The sequence below is a fragment of the Panthera onca genome, chromosome B1 (genome assembly GCF_046562875.1).
Source record: "Panthera onca isolate mPanOnc1 chromosome B1, mPanOnc1 haplotype 2, whole genome shotgun sequence".
In the NCBI taxonomy this organism is placed as follows: domain Eukaryota; kingdom Metazoa; phylum Chordata; class Mammalia; order Carnivora; family Felidae; genus Panthera; species Panthera onca.
Genome location: NC_138342.1, coordinates 73146758 through 73168272, shown reverse-complemented (window position 1 = coordinate 73168272; position 21515 = coordinate 73146758). Strand labels below are relative to the sequence as shown.

Sequence of the window (21515 nt, the reverse complement as noted above, 5' to 3'; positions counted from 1 at the left end):
GAAAGAAACTTGAAAAGCTCTTCCAAAATGGAAAGGAAAAAGATAAGAAAAACTGGGAGAAATAATGCTAGATATGAAGGGTAGAGATTGGAAAGCCAACCTAAAAATTATGATTCTAAGAAAACAAACATACTACTAGAAATAAAAGTAGAAATCAAAGGTTATGCCCATCTAATTGAGAGGTGAATTACAAAGTAGTAGAAACTTGATAACTATCATTGATGGAGGGGCAAAGAAAGTAATAACATTCTGAATTTCTTGTCTTTCATAGAAGGTAGAGTTTCCTTTTTTTCTTTTCTTTTTTTTTTTAATTGAAGTGGGAGTTTTGTTTGGGGGAGGTGTTTTAGTTTTAATAATCAGAGATAAATAATAATTAGGGATGTATGGGTATGAGAAAAACCACTATTGGAAATCTCTATAAGATTTCTATAATCCAAATACCCCCAGAAGATAAGAGCAAAGACAGAAATCAAAGGAAAAGGAAGTTCCCAAATTAGAAAACATAAAGTAAAAACACAAAACTAGAATAATACATCAACTATAACAACAAATGTAAATGATCAAATTCTTTGATAAAAGCTAAAATTGTAGGGTGCCTGGGTGGCTCAGTTGGTTAGGCATCTGACTCTTGATCAGCTCAGGTCTTCATCTCTGGGTCATGAGTTCAAGCCCCACACTGGGCTTCATGCTGGGCATGAAGGCTACTTCATAAAAGTAGTTTGTTCATAAAAACAAGCAAGCAAACAAAATGACTAAGCACGTAAAGGTTATATATTAGCATGTGTAAAATAGCACAGCAATAAATGAAAGAAATTTAAACTCAAGGATAAACAGGCAAATAAATTTGAAGTATAGAACTTATACATAAAACTGTTTGTCTATAACAAACTTTATCAAGTACATAGCACACAGTATAGCATAGTATCTGATATAATTAATGAGATTTAAAATAAATGAGCATTGCAGAGGTGCCTGGGTGCTCAGTCTGTTGGGCATCGACTTGATTTTAGTGCAAGTCATGATCTCATGGTCATGGGATCGAGCCCCACATCGGGCTGAGCATGGAGCCTCCCTGGTATTCTCTCCCTCCCTCTCTGTCCCTCCCCTATTCGTGCTCTCTCTCTGTCCCTCCCTCAATCGTGCTCTCTCTCTTTCTCTCAAAATAAATAAACTTAAAAAACAAAATGAGCATTACATACTAAACTTTGCACCATACAAGTAGGGCTCAAACATTCCTGCTACTTTCTAAAGAATTATTCAGCTGTATCTGAAAGTTCTCAAAAAGTGGAAATTTTAACAGTCATGTTTTCTAACCACAGTGTAATTAATACCAAAAAATTCCCAATCAACTAATGAAAACTCTCCTAAAGGGAGGAAAAAAATTCAAAGACAAAATAAAAACTAGTATAGACTATTGATAAGAAAAAGGAGGAAAGTACGTATGAAAACTTGTGAGTTCTAAGCTCTTTTAGAAAAAAAAATTTTATGTTTATTTTTGAGAGAGAGAGCACAAGCAGGAGAGGGCAGAGTGAGAGGGAGACAGAATCTGAAGCAGGCTCCAGACTCTGAGCTGTCAGCACAGAGCCTGATGTGGGCTTGAACCCACGAATTGCAGGATCATGACCTAAGCCAAAGTCTGACACTGAACTGACAGAAACCCCTCTAAGCTCTTTTTTAAAAGGTGACTTCATCTTCTTAAGATTAAAAATAAATGAGCCATACAATCGGAATAAGAAACCATATAAAGGAAGAAAAGCAACCTCTTAGAAATTTAAAAGGTTTTAATAATAATAAAAGAAACGGAGAAAAGAGCAGAACTGATGTTTGAATCTAGGAACTGGTTCTTTAGGAATAAAAATGAAAATTTTAAAAGAGAAAAACCTCTCTGGGGCACATGGGTGGCTCAGTTGGTTAAGTGCAACTTCAGCTCAGGTCATGATCTCACAGCTTGTGAGTTCAAGCCCTGCATGGGGCTCTGTGTTGACAGGTCAGAGCTTGGAGCCTGCTTCGGATTCTGTCTCCCTCTCTCTCTCTGCCCCTCCCCCGCTCGCGCACGTGCTCTCTCTCTCTCTCTCTCTCTCTTAAAAATAAATAAACGTTGAAAAATATTAAAAATAGAGAAAAGCCTCTAATAAACTTGAGAAAAAATGGAACAATCCTAATAATCCAAATTGAAATTTGCAGTCAAGGTATGTAGTAGTTTTTAAAAGATCAGAGACTACTTGCAATTTCATACTAGTAAACCTGAAAATATAGAAATAAAAAATAAATTTTGAGAAGAAGGGGCTCCTGGGTGCCTTTTTAGGTTAAATGTCTAACTCTTGATTTCAGCTCAGGTCATGATCTCAGGGTTGTGAGCCCAAGTCAGGGCTCTGCACTGAGGATGGAGCCTGCTTAAGATTCTCTCTCCCTCTCCGTCTCCCATGCTCTCTCATTCATGTGTGTTCTCTTGCTCTCTCTCTCTCTCTCTCAAAAAAAAAAAAAAAAAATTGAAGAAAATTCCATTTGGATCCAAAGATCAAGTAATCTGTTCTAATTCTAAGAAAATAACTAAATGTATAGCCAAAGATGTATATGAATAGCATTATTTGAGAATAAGGATTATGTCTGTATTAAGGACACACTCTGAAGCCAGATTAAATGAGAGAGAATCAGAGCTGTGTAAACTTATCTGTAAAGGAGTATACATAGTGAACTATCCATTTCATTCATAATTTTGCTTTATAAAGGCCCTGGTCAAAAAACTAAAACTGAATTTCTTTTTATGCAAAAACATGCTAAATATGTAAAACTAAAGACTCCAATAATTAGGGCCTGAACAGAAAAGTGAGTATTTCAGTATTTTGATGGACTCTCTTTAATTTGTTAGAAATTACTTAATAGATTATGAAAATACAGGAATGAAGAATAATTTTTTTTTCTTCAAATCAATCCTAATATTTAAGGGACTAGGAAGTGTAATGTTTGATAAACATACTTGATAAACATACTTGATAAACATACTTGATAAAGTATGAGGATAAATATTTTCCTCCTACTGACTCATATCCATGTAGTATGTTTTCAATTTATGTTCTAGTATTATATGCATAGTATATGATTTAAAACCAAAAAAGTGAGGCCTTTTAAATCCGAACTATCTGTAACACCACCACAAAACAGTGATACAATTTTTGTCAAAGTTGAGCACCTATAAATGCTCCATTAATTTCTACATATAATAATAGCTAAAATTTAAAGTGAATAAACACTGAAGATCAAGTGTATTTGTTTTATTGTATGACACTGTCCACTGAAGACAATGGTTAAAGCTTTAATTAGAAATCTGTTCTGCAATTGCAAGAAATAACATTAGATTCATCTTATAATGTTGACGCTGCATATCAACTGTTTTAGTATTTTAAAATAATACTAAAAATAGTGTATTCTCTTAAATAGACAAATTAGGAGCTTGATGCTATTTTGATTAGTTACATGATCTTCATGCTTAGGCTGAATTAAATATCACTTAATTGTCTTTTATATCCTTATTCATTAGGGGCACCTGGGTGGCTCAGTCAGTTAAGCGTCCAACTTCGGCTCAGGTCATGACCTCACAGCTCGTGAGTTTGAACTCCACATCGGCTCTGTGCTGACAGCTCAGAGCCTGGAGCCTGCTTCAGATTTATATACCACAGAAAAGAAAACACACTGAAGTAAGAGAACATACAGAAAAAGAGAACACATGCTCTTTCAAGATGTCGGATTTTAGTAGAATTGAAACTTCATTCTTTTTATATGTAGATTTCTTTATTTCAGACCAAGAGTTCTAATTAGAAAATCACTTGTCAACAGGCATTCTGTGCATCTTATCACATGCAAATTTATAGACTAATATTGTTGAGCATAGTCAGCTTCCAGAAATGTAGTTTGAGTTTTGTTAATAGAGATACGGACTAAATATATTTAAGTATGTCATAGAATATATTGCAGGGGCACCTGGGTGTCTCAGTTAGTTAAACATCTGACTTTGGCTCAGGTCATGATCTCACAGTTTGTGGGTTCGAGCCCCGCATCAGGCTCTGTGCTGACAGCTCAGAGCCTGGAGCCTGCTTCAGATTCTGTGTCTCCCTCTCTCTCTGTCCCTCTTCCTCTCACTCACTCACTCTCTCTCTCTCAAAAATAAATAAACATTAAAAAAAATTTAGAATGTATTGCAGAGTAGGCTTAGAATCTATTTTAAATAACTATACCAATAGTGAATGCAGTTGCACTGTCGCTTACAGCAGGCTTGGGTAATGAAATTGTCCATAGTGCTGGAGTCTGCATATAAGCTTATTTCTTTCAGGTTTTTTTTTTTTAATGTTTGTTTATTTTGAGAGAGAAAGCATGCCCATACATGGTGGGGAGGGGGCAGAGAGAGAATCCCAAGCAGGCTCTGTCTGTGGCTGTCAACGCAGAGCCCATAGGGGGACTCCATTTCACCAATGTGAGATCATGACCTGAGCCAAAATCAAGAGTCACATGCTTAACTGCCTGAACCACCCAGGTGCCCCTCTTTCAGTTTTGAATACTTGTTTTATCAACATTATGATATGATCTCTTCCATATTCAAGTGTTTATATTGCATGGTAAGAAATTTTGTTAGCAAAGGGCTCTGAAAGAATTCATTACTCTTAGCTTTCTGCAGAGGATAAAAAACAAGCTACATGTGGCTTGAAGGAAATCTTTCACTTTAGCTTATTTGCTTATTGTTCTCTTATCAGTGTCTTAGAATTACCTTCATGAGTCAATTATAGCTATGGAAATATAACCCCTATTTCTGTCATTAAATATTCTTAGAAATCTTGTTAGTGGTGAATTATCCCACAGGAACTATAGAGGTGTTTGGATACCTCACCAAAGCCATATTGGTATTTAATAAACCATAACTATGACCGAAACTATCATAAAACATTATGCAGTTATAACCTTTTGTAATGATTTAAACTTTAGGGAAGTAAACTTTTAGAGCTAAAAGAAAACCACAGAGATCAGTAGCCAAGCCTTTCATTTTCTGTAGGAAGAAACCAATCCAAACAGCCAGGCTAACTGACAATGTATGATTTCAGCTCATTAACTGCAGAGCTGAGACCGGAACTTCCCTTTTTTGATTTCCAATGGAAAATATTCTCTTCTCAGAATACTTGCTTTACACAAATTCTGTTTTAAAAACATGAAAACATGGGCATGCTAAGTATACCAAAACTTCCAAAGGAATGTTGAAGAAACTAAATTATCATAAATTTGACCTAAGATCAATATATAAGCAAAATTGAATATGATTTAATTACTTGTTTTTGTTATTGATTTATTCATTTATTTTGCATTCTGAAAATGGCTCTTTAAGACTGATTTATGTTGGGGTGCCTGGGTGGCCCCAGTCAGTTGAACATCTGACTCTTTTTTTCAGCTGAAGTCATGATCTCATGGTTCGTAGGTTCGAGCCCCACATTGGGCTCTCTGCTGACAGCATGGAGCCTGCTTGGGATCTGTGTGTGTCTCTCTCTGCCCTTCCCCCACTTGTGCACACACTCTCTCTCAAAAATCAGTAAATAAACATTAAAAAGAAAAAAAGATTGATTTGGGGGCACCTGACTAGCTCATTTGGTCAAGAGGCCGACTTTGGCTCAGGTCATGATCTCGTGGCTCACGAGTTTGAGCCCTGCATCAGACTCTGTGTTAACAGCTCAGAGCCTGGAGCCTGCTTCAGATTCTGTGTTTCTCTCTCTCTCTCTCTCTCTCTCTCTCTCTCTCTCTCTCTCTGCCCTTCCCCACTGGCACTCTGTCTCTGCCTCACAAAAATAAATAAACATTGAAAAATAAATAAATAAAATTTACAAGACTGATTTACATGGCTTAGGTTACAAGCTACGAGGGAAATTTTGACATGTTGCCTTTTATTCACTTATGCTAGCCTAAGTTTTCCAACTCATACCCTCATTACTTAGATTAGAAAGTTTAAAAATAGCTATTGTGATATCCAAGTAATTGAAGTCTTAAAGAATTTGAGTTGCAGGGAATTACAGCTTTGCTAATCAGTGTCTTACACAAATCAGCAGCCCTAGAATCACTGTACAATTTGTTAGAAAGGCAGTCCCCTTCCTGAGACCTAGACTATTGAAGGAGAGTCTGTTTGTAAACAAGCTCCTAGGTGATTCAGCTATGCCTTAATGTTTGAGAAGCACTTCCTCAGTTAGTAATCTCAAAACCTGGTTCTACTTGATGTCATTTTCTTGTCTCTTTCTTCCTCACCTTTCTTTTTGTGTCCTGGCCCCCAGCCCCCCAAAAGGAACATAAAAACATCAGTGTATGCTTTAATAAGCAAAAAGAAGTTCAGGTTAAAAGTATGTAGAAGAGAAGAAAGGATGTACATCTCCTCATTCTGAGATGGCCTGGAGGACTAATTGGCTGATTATACTTACATGTCTTTGGAATATTTTTAGCATCTAGCAGATCCACATTTTCTCCCTCTTCTGTATTCTCCTGGAGTCATCATTCACATTGGTCCATGTTCCCAAAACTAAGGTTGTGCAACTGCATTGAAAAGTGAAATGCAGGAGTTAATTATACAGTGTTGACTTTACAGAGGGTGAGCCACAAAGCATCAAAAGCAGGAACTGCCTGTTCCACTTAAGGACAGAGAACAGCAAAGGATATATTATTGGTTATGTAACCTGGGAACCACTGTGAATAACAGGCATTGTGAAGCAGATAAAAAATGGTTGTGATTAAAAGCAAAGTAAAATACCTAAGTCCAAGCCTCCATCTACAAAGATGATTCTAGTGAGTTTTTCTTCTAGTTAGTGATGGATTGAATGTCTGGTGTGGTGATTAAAAGCTTAGACTCTGAGCTAAAACTTTCTTGGTTCAAATTCCAGCTCATCTACTTCTTGGCTCTGTCACTGTGGGCAAGTTTCTTAACCTCTAACCTCTTCATCTGAAAATTGAGGAAACAATAATACCTACCTCAGGGAGCTATCGTAAACAGCAAACAAGAAAATCTATGTACAAAATACTTAGCACAGTGTCTGAAACATACTAAGTACTCAGTAAGTGTTAGAGTGTATTTATTTGTTCATTTGTTCATTTATTGCGATTTTTCACATCAGTTTCCCTTGTGAACGATAGCATTATTTTTTGTGTCTCTTCCGGGATTTGACTGTGGTTTGTGGCCGTGAAAATAGCTATGGCTTTTTTAAAGGAAATTCTCTGGGCTAAAGAGTGAGTGTTGATCACCTCTGGGATAATAAGTGCTAAGCTCTGTCTGATGATAGTGGTAATGGTAGGGAGCATAATAGCAGTAAAGGAGAAGTGTCATACCGTCCCTTGAGGCACTTAGATTCAGAATGGAAAGAGATGAGATACACATGTACGTAGAAGAAAAACCCAACAGGTGGTTTAAAAAATCAATTTTGTATGTTGAAAATTGCGTAGCACATATGAGGATGTTTGGGGTGCTTGAAAGGCTGCCATCAGTATTGGTCATTAAGGACTGTCATTTTCTTCAGGTGTCTTCTACAAAGAATGAGGAAAAAAGGGCACTGTTTTGTCTGTTATGTAAAACTGTAGTTTGATAAGCATGAAGGATTTTCTTTTAAGCAGACTTTTGAATCTTGATTTAGAAGCTGACTAAGCACTGGAAGGCTGACTGTGAGAAAGTCTTGGTATTGATGCTGCTAAAATATTTGCTAGCTTCAACCCTCACTGTGGTTGTATGAACACAGGGTGCAAGCAAGAGGGGAGAAGTTCCAGAGTGTGCTGATCAGGTAGTGTTCTATAATCCCACTGTTCCACTTAACGTTTGACTACTTTGTAATGTTTTTGAAGGAATTCAGGCTTTGGATAAAATGGGGAGGTAGAAGGAGTTTATAAATGCTCAATAAAAGGGCTGTAAATTAGGTGTTGAGATGAAACATTGTAGAGCTTGAGGGATTCTCCATCTTGAGGAACTTCAGAAGAAAAAATGGCTTAGAAATAGTCCTGTAGAAACCAGTGTTGCTTCCTTCTTCTCTGTCCCCTGTGGTTCCTGCTGCTGTCTGCATGTTCAGAGCAGCTTTAGAAAGCTGCTTCTGTATGCACATCTGGAGGAGGTGGACAAGGAGGGACCAGATTTGGGCTGGGGAGCGCCAGGAATGGGTAGAGTTGGTAGCAGGAAGGCAGTCAGCAACATTGTATTAACATTTTGGGAAAATGAAAAGACCCTGAACTAGAACCGTGGTGGTAGGGTTAGAAGGTAGAGATGGTTTGTAAAGATCACTTTAAAACTCTATGTCATAGACATCTTTAAAATGGAGGGGCAGAGGGAAGCACCTTTCAGGAGTAAACACCCAGGGCCATCCTCTAATTCTAGAAATAAGTGAAAATCAGCATCTGTCAGTGGATGGTTAAACATTGTACAGAGAACAGTCAGAGTCTGGCTGATACTTTCAGCCTGGAATCCCCTTCAGACATTGGGTTCACAGTCTCTGTGCTCTAATCTGACTTTATTTCTTTGTGCTTCTTTTCCACAGTACGCATGTATCCCAAGTCAGCAATGTTTCAACAACTGGAGAGTAAGTTTTTTGGATTGGGTTTTTTCCCCTCCTTTCCCATTTATCAAACAGAAAAAAAGCTACTCTAATGGTGTATCGTATTGGGAAATTAATACAGTAAGCAACCAATGATTATTTTTAAAACCAGAGAAGAGGACTAAATAAGAAGTGTTCCTGTTTGAGCTTCTGTGTGGGTGTGTGACTAGAGACGACTCAACCGTTTGAACATGCAAGATGTTTGCTTCAGTCAAAATAATGTCAGAGTCTATTAATATTTGCAAAATGTGTGTTGGGGGAGGTATCTTGCAATGAAGGATGTCATTAAAGGCTAAAGTAGTAACAGTATCTTTTCTTCTTCCCTCATAATGTTTAATCAGCCAGCATTTATTGAGTACCTGCACTATGCCAAGCAGAGTGTTAAGTGTGTAATGTCAGATAAGCTTTGGGCTCTGCCTTCAGGGACTTTACAGCCCAATAGGGACACAGAATCAAAAACAAATTAATGATGGCAACAAATCCTTTCTCCACAAGGCAGCAATAGTGTTCTATTGATTATGTCCATCATCTGCCTTTTTTTCCCTCAGGCCACCAATTGCACATGGTCTAAAATCTAAACTCCAGTTACCTGCCCTTGCCTACCTCTCTGACTAGATTGCTCATTATGCTGCAACCTCGTGACCTTCTCTTTCTGGAATAGGCCAAGCGTATATTTGCCACAGAGCCCTTGTACTGGCTGTTTTTCAGCCTGGCCAATAATTTTCCTATAGTCCACTTTTTTGTTCCAATGTCCTCTCGTCCGAGAAGCCATCCCTGACTATCCACAGTCACTCTCCAATCCTGGACTCCATTTTGGAGGGAATATATCATCATCTGAAATTTCACGATTTATTACCCATCTTGCCTCATAGCAGCAACATAAGCTCCATAAACACAGGGGTCTTGTCTGTCATATTCATGGCTGTATCCCTAACATACAGAAAAGTGCCTGATGTATATTAGGCACTAAATAAATATTTATAAATAGTTTCTTGCTCAAAGACTTTCCAACACACCTTCCTTCCTTCCTTCCTTCCTTCCTTCCTTCCTTCCTTCCTTGCTGAGACATAAATGGGCCTTTTTAGAGCATCTTCCATCAACAGGGATCAGGCAGAAAAGGAGGGAAGATGTGATAAGGAGGTAGAGAGAATTTAAAAAAGCACTAGTTAGTATGAATTTGGATCCAACAGGATAAATTGGGATTTTTTTTTCTTCTTTGTTAGGTAAAGAAGCAGTGAGAGGGCAGGACTGACCTCTCTTAGCTTTGTGAATTTTAAAGAGATTCCGGAATTATACCAAGACTGATGTGTTCTTGCTTATGTGTTTCCTGACAACCTTTACTTCTTTTATATCTTACATAGTTTGGAAAAGATGTGGGATGGGTTTGTATGTACATATTAATTCACTGACATCCCTGTGTGCCACTGTTAGGTAATCTTGAATCAATGGGATATGGAGTTCTAAATATAAAAGTTCTAATGCCCAAGTTAGACTATACTTGTTCAATGTCTACAAATAGTTTTAATGAAATTACTATGCATCTGGTAGAAAACTACATTTGGAAAATCTGAAGTTCTTAAATTTCTTAAAACCCATTTTATTTAAGCAAATGTTTTTTTCTTAATCTGAACATTTTAAAACTATGTACATGGTTCTTTTAAATTTTCTAATAGCTTTATTGAGACACAAAAAACTATACATACTTAATGTGTACCATTTGATGAGTTTGGATGTGATTCTTTTTTCAAGTGCAGAAAAATGTGGTTTGAGGAGAATATGTTTAGAATTTTCCATGCCAGCTATTTAGAATTAAATAGTGTGGTGATAAAAGAAGTTTGGACACATTGAAAGATTATACAGCTTTAGAGGGATACCTTATCTATCCCATCGTGCACTCTTTTTAGCTCCTGTACTGAAGTATTTCTTCATGTTGGACGAAGGAAATCTATCCTACCATCTTCAGTAATGAGTATTGGGATGTTTGCATGAATGCAGCTTCAACTGTATACATCACAATTTAATTTAATGGAGGTTCAGAAAGATTTTGCTATTCTAAGTAGTAATTGTTCTCGTGAGGTATTCCTTTTTAATAGCATTATTCCCTGCATAATTTTATCTTAAAGGGATTCTAAATAGATAATAGCCATCATAAAATTATTTGTGCCAGTTTGCTTCACAAACCATACTGCCTTCCTCTAAAGAACTGGTATGACATCTGGAGGAACTCACCCTTATAAGAATAGGTCTATTCTTATTCTAGGAGGAAAAAAAAATATTTCCTCATTCTGCCTTATATAAATGACCCTTATTTCCTGATGGCCTCTGATAACTGTTGCTAGACTTGCTGTGAGCATTTCAGTAATCCTGGAACTACAGAGATGAGAAACACGGTTATCAAATTGGTAGGATTTGTTAGGTTGGGTTTTATCTTTAACACACGATACAGATATTTTGAGATGTCTCATATGCTATCTCTGTTCATGAAACTATAGTAGATCTACCATTGGAAATACAGATTTTCCAAAATTAGAGATACAAACTTTTAAAGACAATCATTGATAAATTTGATTACCTGAGTGACTCTGTATTCTTTTTTTATTAGACTCTTAGAAAGAACCATCCGGTCAGCCGTAGAGCAGCATCTTTTTGATGTTAATGGCCCTGGAGGCCAAAGTTCAGAGGACTCAGAGTCTGGAACATCATCAGCGTCTTCTTCCACATCTGCCAGACAGCGCCGCCGCCAGTCCAAAGAGCAGGATGAAGTTCGATGCAGCAGAGATGTGTGAGTTGGCATTGGTGCCTCTTATTTGGATTTTCTCTTCTCCTTTTAAAAATATACACCTGAATTAGTCACTGCATTATAGCCATTCCCATTTCAGTATTCAGGTTAAAACTTTAAAAGTTTCATTTTGACTATTCTTTTTTTTAAGTTTGTTATTTTTTGTTTTTGAGAAAGAGAGAGTGCAAGCAGGGGAGAGGCAGAGAGAGAGAATCTCAAGCAGATTCTGCGCTTGTCAGCACAGGGTCCAATGTGGGGCTTGAACTCCCGAAACTGTGAGATCATGACCTGAGCCAAAATCAAGAGTCAAATGCTTAACTGACTGAGCCACCCAAGTGCCCTTGACTGTTCTAAGGTAACTTTTGGAAATTTGTAGGCAGCTAAATGAATATTTCAGCTTTTTCTAGATGTTTTATGTTGTCTAGATGTATATTGTAGGAAACCACCTCTGATTTAATACATTTCATGGCTTCCTCATGAATATCTTATTGAGAAGGATGCTGAACCACTGGAGGAGAAAATGGCCCTATGCCTGTCCAGAGGTGGTTTTTCTCTTAGACAACATTCATTTAGCTGTTAGAACACCTTATGAAATCAACAGATTTCCCTGCTGTATTGGCCTGATGAAATATTAGAATATCACTGTAATATTCTGACAGTTGGTTACATTTTAGGGTAAGGAATGTTGAGCCTAAGTCTAATCAGAAAAGAAAATGTTTGTGTTCTTTATTATTATAGTGACTGATTTTAAGCTTTCCCACAGCATGAATGTCAAGAATTTGAGATTTTCAGGGATTTGAGAAAATACAAATAAATAATTATCCATATGTTTGAATAATCATTATTTAAATTGTCATGGAAAATAAAGTTATATTCATATATTTTTCCCAAAAATTTTATTTTTATCTACCGTAGCATTTAGTCTCTAAAAAGTTATTGTTTTGAATTCCTTATTAAATGTCAAAGACTAAATCAGACCCTAGTCCTCCTCATTCTTTTTTACCTGGATTCATAATCTACATCAAAATCTAAGGGAAAAAAGAGATTTCTTTTTGATTAAAGAAAGACACAAAAGACAAGTCGTGTAAATAAATACCATGCCGCATATTGTCAAGATGTTTAAGAGCTATACTAACAAATGTAATTTTAGAAATAAAACAGTATCAGTGGTATAACCTACTGACTTTTTAAGTGATATAGGCAGCACTTTAAAAAAAATTGTCTTAGGGGCGCCTGGGTGGCTCAGTCGGTTAAGTGTCCGACTTCAGCTCGGGTCATAATCTCACAGTCCATGAGTTCGGGCTCTGCATGGTGCTCTGTGCTGACTGACAGCTCAGAGCCTGGAGCCTGCGTCAGATTCTGTGTCTCCCTCGCTCTCTGACCCTCCTCTGTTCATGCTCTGTCTCTCTCCATCTCAAAGATAGATAAAAACATTAAAAAAAAATTTTTTTTTAATCGTCTTGAAGCTGCTGGGTTGGAGAGGGTGCTGTGTAATACTACCTTTAGAGAATAGAAAAATTGTAATTCGGGAGGTATTTATGTTTAAAATTAGCTATTGACTAAACTTTATAGAAAATGTTTAGGAATATAATTAGTTTGTGTACTGCCTAAATTATGTTACACAGCAAGTACAAATTATTTAATACTGTTCATATCCTCTGCCTCATTTTTTGCCAAACAGTATGTAGCAACACATTGCATTTTAAAAATAGTCTTAGTATGTCACGACGTCGTGCTTTCCACTCTCTTTGTTTGGACAGGTGGACAGCAAGCTGAGGTTGGATGCAAGTGGTAGTAAGCACAAGACAGAGAACAGAGACAGACAGTGGAAGTGTTGATGGTAGGTGCACAGCAGCAGGCAGGGCACAGCACAGTGGGGTAAGGTCACAGTGAATGGGGATAGACAGAAAAATATGAAACACAGACTAAGTAACCTTTCCTGCAGAGTTTAGCTTCCCAGAGTTGGGAATGTTTCTAATATAAGTTATCTCAATCATATTTTACTATCAATATCAGGAGAACAAATGAGATGGAGAATGGTAGAAGCTGACTAATCTAACGACCCACGAAACTCCAGCCTTCCCCTTAAAGTTTCTTCTCTGGTAATTTCCTTCCCTGCTCATGCTGCTTACTCATTGTGGTCAGATTAAGTTGTGCACTGAGTGAGTGAATCTCGGGCTGCAAACTGTGTGTGGCCAAGGTAACTTACAGTCTTGCATTACTCTTTCTCCTTGGTGTGTGGTCTGGGCATGCAGAAGTCCCCTTCCTGTGTTCCCTGTTGGCCTCGCCCTCCTAGTCATATGGCCTCCTCCTCACCTGACATTCTGGGTAATTAGCGTGTCTTGATAGTCCTTCCTCTTCAACCTCCACGCCACACTGCACTGCCTCTCTGAGCTCACCAGGGCTGTGGAGGAGTGAGGCCCTTATCTCTCAGGGCCCCAGACCTACTACTTTTGTCCCCATGAAAGTCCTCTCCAGTATGTCCCCAGGAGATACAGTGACATATCACTGATTGTGCAAAGGTTGAGAATCATTATCATAGCCTATAGTAAGTATGTTCTTCTCAGTATATACTTATGCATAATTGATTCATTTATCAAAGATTTTCATCAGGCTTTGTTTAAAAAATAAAAATTAAGCTAGACTTTAATATATTCTATTCAAAACTAATAACTCTATGGAATGGCTAAAAGAGTTTTTAAAGAGGTGCCTGGGTGGCTGAGTCGGTTAAACGTCTGACTCTTGGCTTTGGCTCAGATCATGATCTCACAGTTGTGAGATCGAGCCCCGCATTAGGCTCTGTGCTGAGCATGGAGCCGGCTTGTCTTTCTCTCCTTCTCCTTCTGCCCCTCTCCCCATCAAAAAAAAAAAAAAAAAGGAAAAAAAAGAGTTCTTAAATATACAAACTCATTATATTTTTGTCTATTGTTTGGCCTCCTAACAACTTAGAGCTGCAACCAATTAAAAAAATATATCCTTAAAGCCAGTGATGACCATATTTCAGGATGAGATTAAAGAGCCAATAAAGTCTATACTAAAGTCATCGTGACATTGTTTAAACAAATACAGAAGGTAGACTGTAAATATTTCATTTTAATGCTAATTATTTATTGTTTAAATTTAAAAGGAAACGTCAGGTTTATGTTATTATTTGCTACCATAAAAATACCAAGGTTTAAGGAACATGTTCATTATGTGAAAGGTTTCAGTTTAATTCATTTATTAAAAAGCTTGCCATCTGCCAGATGCATGGAAATGTTGACTCTTGGTGAGGGGTATATGGAAGTTCGTTGTGAGTCTCTCTTCTTTTCTATGTGTGTGAAAATTTTATAATAAATACTTTCTAAGAGGCAAAGCGTAATTTAAGTTAAAGTGGTTTCAACTGTCCAATACACAATAAATTGGAAATGTATATACAGATTTCTTTGTTACAAATATTATATTAAATTCCTAGTTCAAAGTAAAAGAAAAAAATTATGCTGTACTATTAGAGGAACGATAGTTAGGTATTACTAGAACATTAAGTGTGCATGTAGGGGTGAGGGAGAAACTCTAGATGAAGTGAGAAGCCGCAGAGATTTGAGTTCAGGTCAAATCTCAGTGATGTCCAGTATGATTGAAAGCTGTCCGAATGTTGCAGTCAGGAATTGTATTCCAGTGCTCTCACAGTCACATTTGTACTGTGGCTGAAAGGTGTTGACTCAGAGACCTTTTTTTTTTTTTTTTTTTTTTTTTTTTTTTTAAGAGATCAGGATTTCCACATGAACACACTGAACAGATTTTCATATATTTATTTTGACAGGACTTATTCCAGTCATTTATTCGCTATTCAAAAAGATTATAAAATAAACTTTGTGTTTTAATTTCTAAAACTAGTTTTTAGCTTTTGTATTAGCCTGCTGGGGCTACCTTCACAAAGTACTACCTGGGGGACTTAAACAATAGGGATTTATTTCCTCACCATTCTGGAGGCTGGAAGTCCAAGATCAAGGTGCAGATGGGGTTGGTTTCTGATGAGAGACTTCTCTCTTCGATTTGCAGACAGTGCCTTCTCTGTGTCCTCCCATGGCCTTTCTTCTGTGTGCATGCTTTCCCGGTGTCTCCTCCTTTTCTTATAATAACACCAGTTCTAACAGAGTAGAGCCCCACCCTTATAGCCTCATTGAGCCTTAATTAGCTCTGTAAAGTCCCTGTCTCCAAAACAGTCACGTTGTCGGTTAGGGCTTCAACATAGGAATTTGGGGGTAAACAATTCTGTCCTAAGAGCTTTCAAACATAAACCCTCACCCCCACTAAAAAAATAATAGTAGGATGTATACCCCAGGAGTTAGAGGAAATCAGAAGAGCGATTAGACAGATTTTATATAGTAAAACAACTATTTTTGAAGTTGATACCAAACTCATCCAACTATCCATAAAAGGCAGCACATGAAGGGGGAAGATTTAAGAGTGTTTGCATGAGTATATGTGCCAGCATGTTAGCCCCTATCAGCTTTCTCATGCCTTCTGTTATTTTATGTTTAGGATATTTCTAATAACTGTTGCATCAATCTTTTATATACTTTTACTAAGTCTATATGTTTTTACATTAAAAGTTGTATAAAATAAGACTAAATTAAATGTGGAGTGCTAAAAATCACCAAAGATAGTCTAAGATAGTAAAATATTTAATTCATAATTTTGCCTCCATTATAAGCTCATCTAAAACAGGATATGAATTTAGATTGCAGAATAAATATTTAACATTATCTTTCTTTTTGGGATGTGGTTGAACTGATGGTAAAATGTAGTCATCAATTTTGCTCTTTAGAGCTCATGTATTTCCATGAGTAGTAGGGAGTTACCTTAATTTAGTCATACAATAAGGGAGAGATCTCATTCATTTGTACTCTGGCAAGCCATGACGCTATACTGATGGCTTAATTTGTTCCATGATGTAGTAAAAGACAAATAATTTGCTAAGTAATTTAATTTTGTGAAAACTCCTTGAGGGAATGTTTAAGATACTCATTGTTTCAGTAATATTAAGTGAATTAAATTCTATAGTTATGGCATTCATATCTACTTCTAAAACTAAGTCATGAAGCTAAAACTAAGTCATGAAACTTTGTACTGATAAGTAATAAATCCATATTTAAGTTAAGATGTTTTGTATTCTGGGGGCGTCTGGGTGGCTCAGTCACTTGAGCCTCTGACTTCAGGTCGTGATCTCACAGCTCGTGAGTTCGAGCCCCGCGTCAGACTCTAAGCTGAGCCTATTTCAGATTCTGAGTCTCCCTCTCTCTCTGCCCCTCCCTTGGCTCACACTCTGTCTCTCTCAAATAAATAAACATAAAAATTTTTTTTAATATTGTGTATTCTGTAGTTTTTATAAACTTATGCTATTTCTACCAAGACTATCAAATGCAGTTGGATTCTGTTACTCATGCTTTTCTACTATGCTGAAATGTCTTCATCATTTGGAAAAATCAGCATGTCCCATTCTAGAGAAAAAGACAACATATTTCCTTTTCAGATTTTTCTTCACACATTGGATTATAAAATGTGTATGTGGGGGGGTGTAATTTATTAATAATGGGAAGATTTTTTTGTAAGCTTGCACTGTTCTCTCTGTTTGAATACAAATTACTTTTGGTACAAATACAAAAGTTGTTCATTGGTAGAAACACAGTCCCTGCCAATTTGCCTCTAGGAATAATTTCTCTTTTAATGTGATTTATTTGGCACCAGTTGGTCTCAGGAGTAGCACTGTGCTCAGATTTTGATCAAAGAGGCAAAATGGAATTTCTGGGCACCCTCCTGATTTCCCATGTGATGCAGTGACAGTGTCATTAAAATGTCCCTTTTACCTTTTAAAATAAAATCAAGGTTTTTTGTTGTTTTTTTTTTTTTAATTTCAAGGGGACTTATCGACAAAGAAAATATTCCTTCTGGGTTCAGCAGCCTCGAAGATTGTATTTTGAGTGCTCAGGATGTGGAAAAGTTGTATGAAAATACTTCTGGTTGTGTTGGAGAAAGGGGCAAACCTAAACGTCAGAAATCCAGTTCCAAACTCTCTGAACTCAGTGAAAATCAAGATGGTCTTGTGGTAAGTGAAAATTCTGTAAAATTTTTACTTGTAGCCAGTTAGGAAATACCACATCTCTTTTCTTTGCTATGTAAAATAATAATAATAATAATTCCAATCATGAGCTTATAGGACTATAGGATATGAGTTGTGAAGACCTTAGAGCTACTAAATATGCACACTTATATTTCTTTTTAATATTAAAATCAAAGCCAAGAAAAATTATATTCTACCAAAAGAAACAAAGACAGAACACTTACTATTTATTTAAATTGGCCTGATTTTTATCTCATTCTTTGGAGCATTTTTAAATTTATTTTTGAAATATTGCCAATAAAGCCTTTTTATTTTCCCCCATTCTGTTTGTTCTTGAATATATGACTATTTAAAAAAATTAATAAACTTAAAGCCAAGTGAAAGAAAACTACATAGAGAAAGAGGGTCAACTATCTTTGTGTACAAAAATCTCTGTGTTCAGAAATTTAGTTTAAACCTATACTCTAGAAACTATTTTCTTCCAAATTAACCAGAAACAAAAACAAAAAAAAAACAAAAAATCAGCCTCTTACACAGTTACCTCAGAATTGAACCCTGGATTATTGATTTGATATATAAGTTATTACAAGCTATTGTATACTATTAGTATACGTCATCATTTTCTGTATATGCTTCAGTTTCTCTGAAAAGTGAGAACCAAAGTGTGTCTTCTTAGTCCATTTAGTTTTTAAAAATTTAACAACAACAATAAAAACTGAAGATAAAATTTATAATATAACATGAGCTGGAGTCCCCATAATAAATTAGGCAATGTCCGCTTTTACCATGCAATGTGTAAATACTCTGATCTATTTTATCTCTGACTAGCTTTTAGCTCCATGCTGGGTTTTTCATACATTTACTAATATGGACCACCTCTTTTCCATTGTCAATTTATGCATGTGCTCAGAGAAGATTCCCAATTTTGCCCTAAATAAAATACACATAAAGGCAAATTCAGGGAAACATGTTAATTTCTTTTTTCCCCTCCAAATGTCTTGATGCTCTGTTTCTAGAAGTAATAGTGACCAGCTAGAAGGGACAGAAGCAATCACCCACCTCAGGTCCATTTCTGATACACTCCAAATAAAGAATGTAAGCTTTGGAACCATTATACATATTAAATGTTTTTAGCATTAACTTAATTCTTGCGTAGGGGAAAAGTAAATTTTTAAGTAAAATAAATGGTGCTAATTTCATTAGTTCTTTATCTGGCCCACAATTTGCTTATCTGCCAAAGAGATTACAATGACTAAAAGTCCAACACTTCATTGGAAAGAATATACTCTATTTCAGTCCCTTTTTACGTGAACTGAAGCCATGAATATTTCTTTTCCACAAGGAATCATGTCTTAAATTGGCATGGTGGTAATAGCTAATAAAAGTGAAAAAGTACATTTATTCCTTAGAATCTGTGTTTGATTGATATAATAACTATAGACATTCTTTGCTTAAAAACATTTGAATGGGAGAGCCCAATGCCATCTTGGTCTTTTTAGGTGAAAGGGTTTGCCCCCATGTTAGTTGCCAGTTTCCTCATTCCAGGTTGTGAATGTCATGTATTAACATAAGTGAGCCAAGTGGACCATGTCATTTTGCAGTGAATAATTGAAAACCCTGCCAACACAACTTCCACGTAGAAAGTAAAGGTGCTGTCTAAGAGCTTTTCTAACTGTCATATGCCATGAATTTTTAAATCTGATCTTCACAGGTAACCACAAAGCAAATAGCCAGGGAACATAGCAAGTCTTTAGACTCCATCCTAAAAGTTAAGTTGTGCATCTTAACTTGTCACTTACTTTTGACCTTCTAAGTTTACTTTTCCCAAATCTCCCCCAAAACCTTTTCCTGCTCCATTTCACGTGCTTTACACCCTGAGTAAACATTTATTTCTAAACTGGGTGGGAGAGGGGAGAAATGCATACATAATTATATGCCTTTATGTGCCAGGAAATATTTCAGGTCCTGGGGATACAGCAGTGAGAAAAACAGGCAAAAGTTACTGTCCTCATGGAGTTTACAATCTAGTAGGGGGAACAGACAATAATCAAGATAAGTAAGTAAAACACAAAATACGTCAGATAGTGATAACTACTAGGAAGAAACATAGAGCTGGAAATGGTGACAGGAATTGTGAGGGAGCAAGCGATGCAATTTTAAATGGAGTGATCTGAGAAGATCTCCCAAGAATTTGACATTTGAGTGTAAAGACTTAGAGAAAGTGAGGAAGCAAGCCATACTATCCTAGTAGGTGCAAAGGCCCTGAGACAATCATTTATCTGGAATGTTCAAAAAAACAAAAAAAAAGGTACCGTTGTGATTGGAGGAGAGTGAGCAAAGTTAAAGAGGTAATGGGAGAAAGTGGGCAGATGAAGTAGGGCCTCATGGATCATTGTGAGAACTCTGCCTTTAATATGGATGAGATGAGAATCCATTTGAGGGTTCTAAGTAGAATAGTGATCTGACTTACTGAAATTTGAATCAACTGCTATGTTGAGAATAGTAAGCAGGCAATGGCAGAAAGAGAAACCCCAGTTAAGAGGCTATTGCAATAATCTGGAATTAAGATGATGATGGTTTGAACAAGGTGATACCAGAGTCAGCATGTATTTCCTTGCAGATTGTATGATGCACTACTCTAGAGGCACTGTTCCCATAGACTAAAATGTGAACAGTTCCTCCTAGAGTGGTGCATTGCAGTCATTGTGATGTGGTGGATGGATTCTGGATGTATTTTGAAAGACCAAGGGAGTGAGTGTGGACAGAAAAGAAAAGTCACCTCAGGGGCTGTGAGCCATAAGACACACCAACCTTTAGAGGATGGAGAGATGAGAAGGTACCAGGAGAGGAGACTTAAGAGACTAGCAAAGTAGAAGACAGACAAGGTGAATTTGATGTCTTCGAAGCCGGGTGAACCCAGTATCTCAAAGAGGAGAGAAGGTCAGACGGTGGGTCAAGTAGAAGACTGCACGTTTGACCACTGGGGTTAGCAAGCTGGAGATCACTGAATAAGAGCGGTTTTGTTGAAGAGATAGGAGCAAAAGCCATTTTCCAGAGTAAATGAGAGGAGAGGACCTGAACACAGCGAGTGATAATTTCACACTGATCACACCAGCCCACAACACAACCAAGGAGAATATGCTGTAGACCAAAAAAAGCATCTTGCACATCTGGAACCTCTGAGGTGGGAACTGGCTGGGCACTTCGCCTTTGCCCTGTCACCTCTTGAGACAGTCATGACCAGCAGGAACCAAGAGGCTACAGAGAATTCAGAGCTTAAAAATTAGTGGTAGTGTGTGACATTAGAGTGTTCTGCCTTATCTCTAATTATTGCCACGGTCCCAAGCTTTTCCTCCTCCTTTAAACTCCTAGCTCATGCCTGTACCCTGCAGTCATTCTCAGAGCAAAACCTTGTCTCCTCATTCACTTGGAAGAACTAGGACACCCAGCTTGTGTTTCAGCAGCTTCCTTCCTGCTTCAAAACATCTCTAAGAACTCCACTCATTTTATTTTCTCACCTGCTCAAATGATAACATGGCTTTTCTAATTTCTGAGGTTACCCTCTAACTCAAGAACTGTCCGTGTAAATTCTGTTTTCTACCTCCATCTCCCCACCCCCATGTACATGTACAAACATACACATACACTCACTCACACGGTTTTCATGGCTTCCTGTCCACTGGCTCATTTCTGTTGGCCTAGAAAAAGCATCCACCTCTAAAAGCTTCCTCTTCTGGGTGCAGTTTAACAGCTTGAATCAAAAGCCCATAACTCAGTCATGCATTTTATCCAGTAATCATACTTCTGCCACTCAGTTCTACTTAAATATGGAAAAGACCATGAGTATTAATTTGCTGACTGCAAGGCTTTCCATAATCATGGAAAATTAGAAGCAATCTAAATGCTTAAAAGTACGAGATCAGATTAGTAATGTGGATGTCAGTTCAGTAAAATTATTATTTAGAAGACCATGTAATAAAATAAAAAACATTGACAAGTTATATTTTAAGTGCTTTGTATATATTATCAATTCTAGTACTCCCAA

The 21515-nt window shown here is 37.0% G+C and overlaps 1 protein-coding gene across 7 annotated transcripts in view; it reads left to right on the top strand.

Moving 5' to 3' along the window:
- The window catches only part of FAM13A (family with sequence similarity 13 member A), a 368680-nt gene that overhangs the window by 274766 nt on the left and 72399 nt on the right, over window positions 1-21515 (top strand). For 5 of the 7 annotated variants that reach the window (XM_078445913.2, XM_078445914.2, XM_078445912.2 and 2 more), the window contains 3 exons: window positions 8532-8573; window positions 11191-11370; window positions 17269-17455. In XM_078445913.2, the coding sequence (XP_078302039.2) occupies window positions 8532-8573; window positions 11191-11370; window positions 17269-17455 (409 nt within the window). The remainder of the gene's footprint in view (window positions 1-8531; window positions 8574-11190; window positions 11371-17268; window positions 17456-21515) is intronic. The other 2 variants (XM_078445911.2, XM_078445916.2) reach the window with 1 other exon arrangement.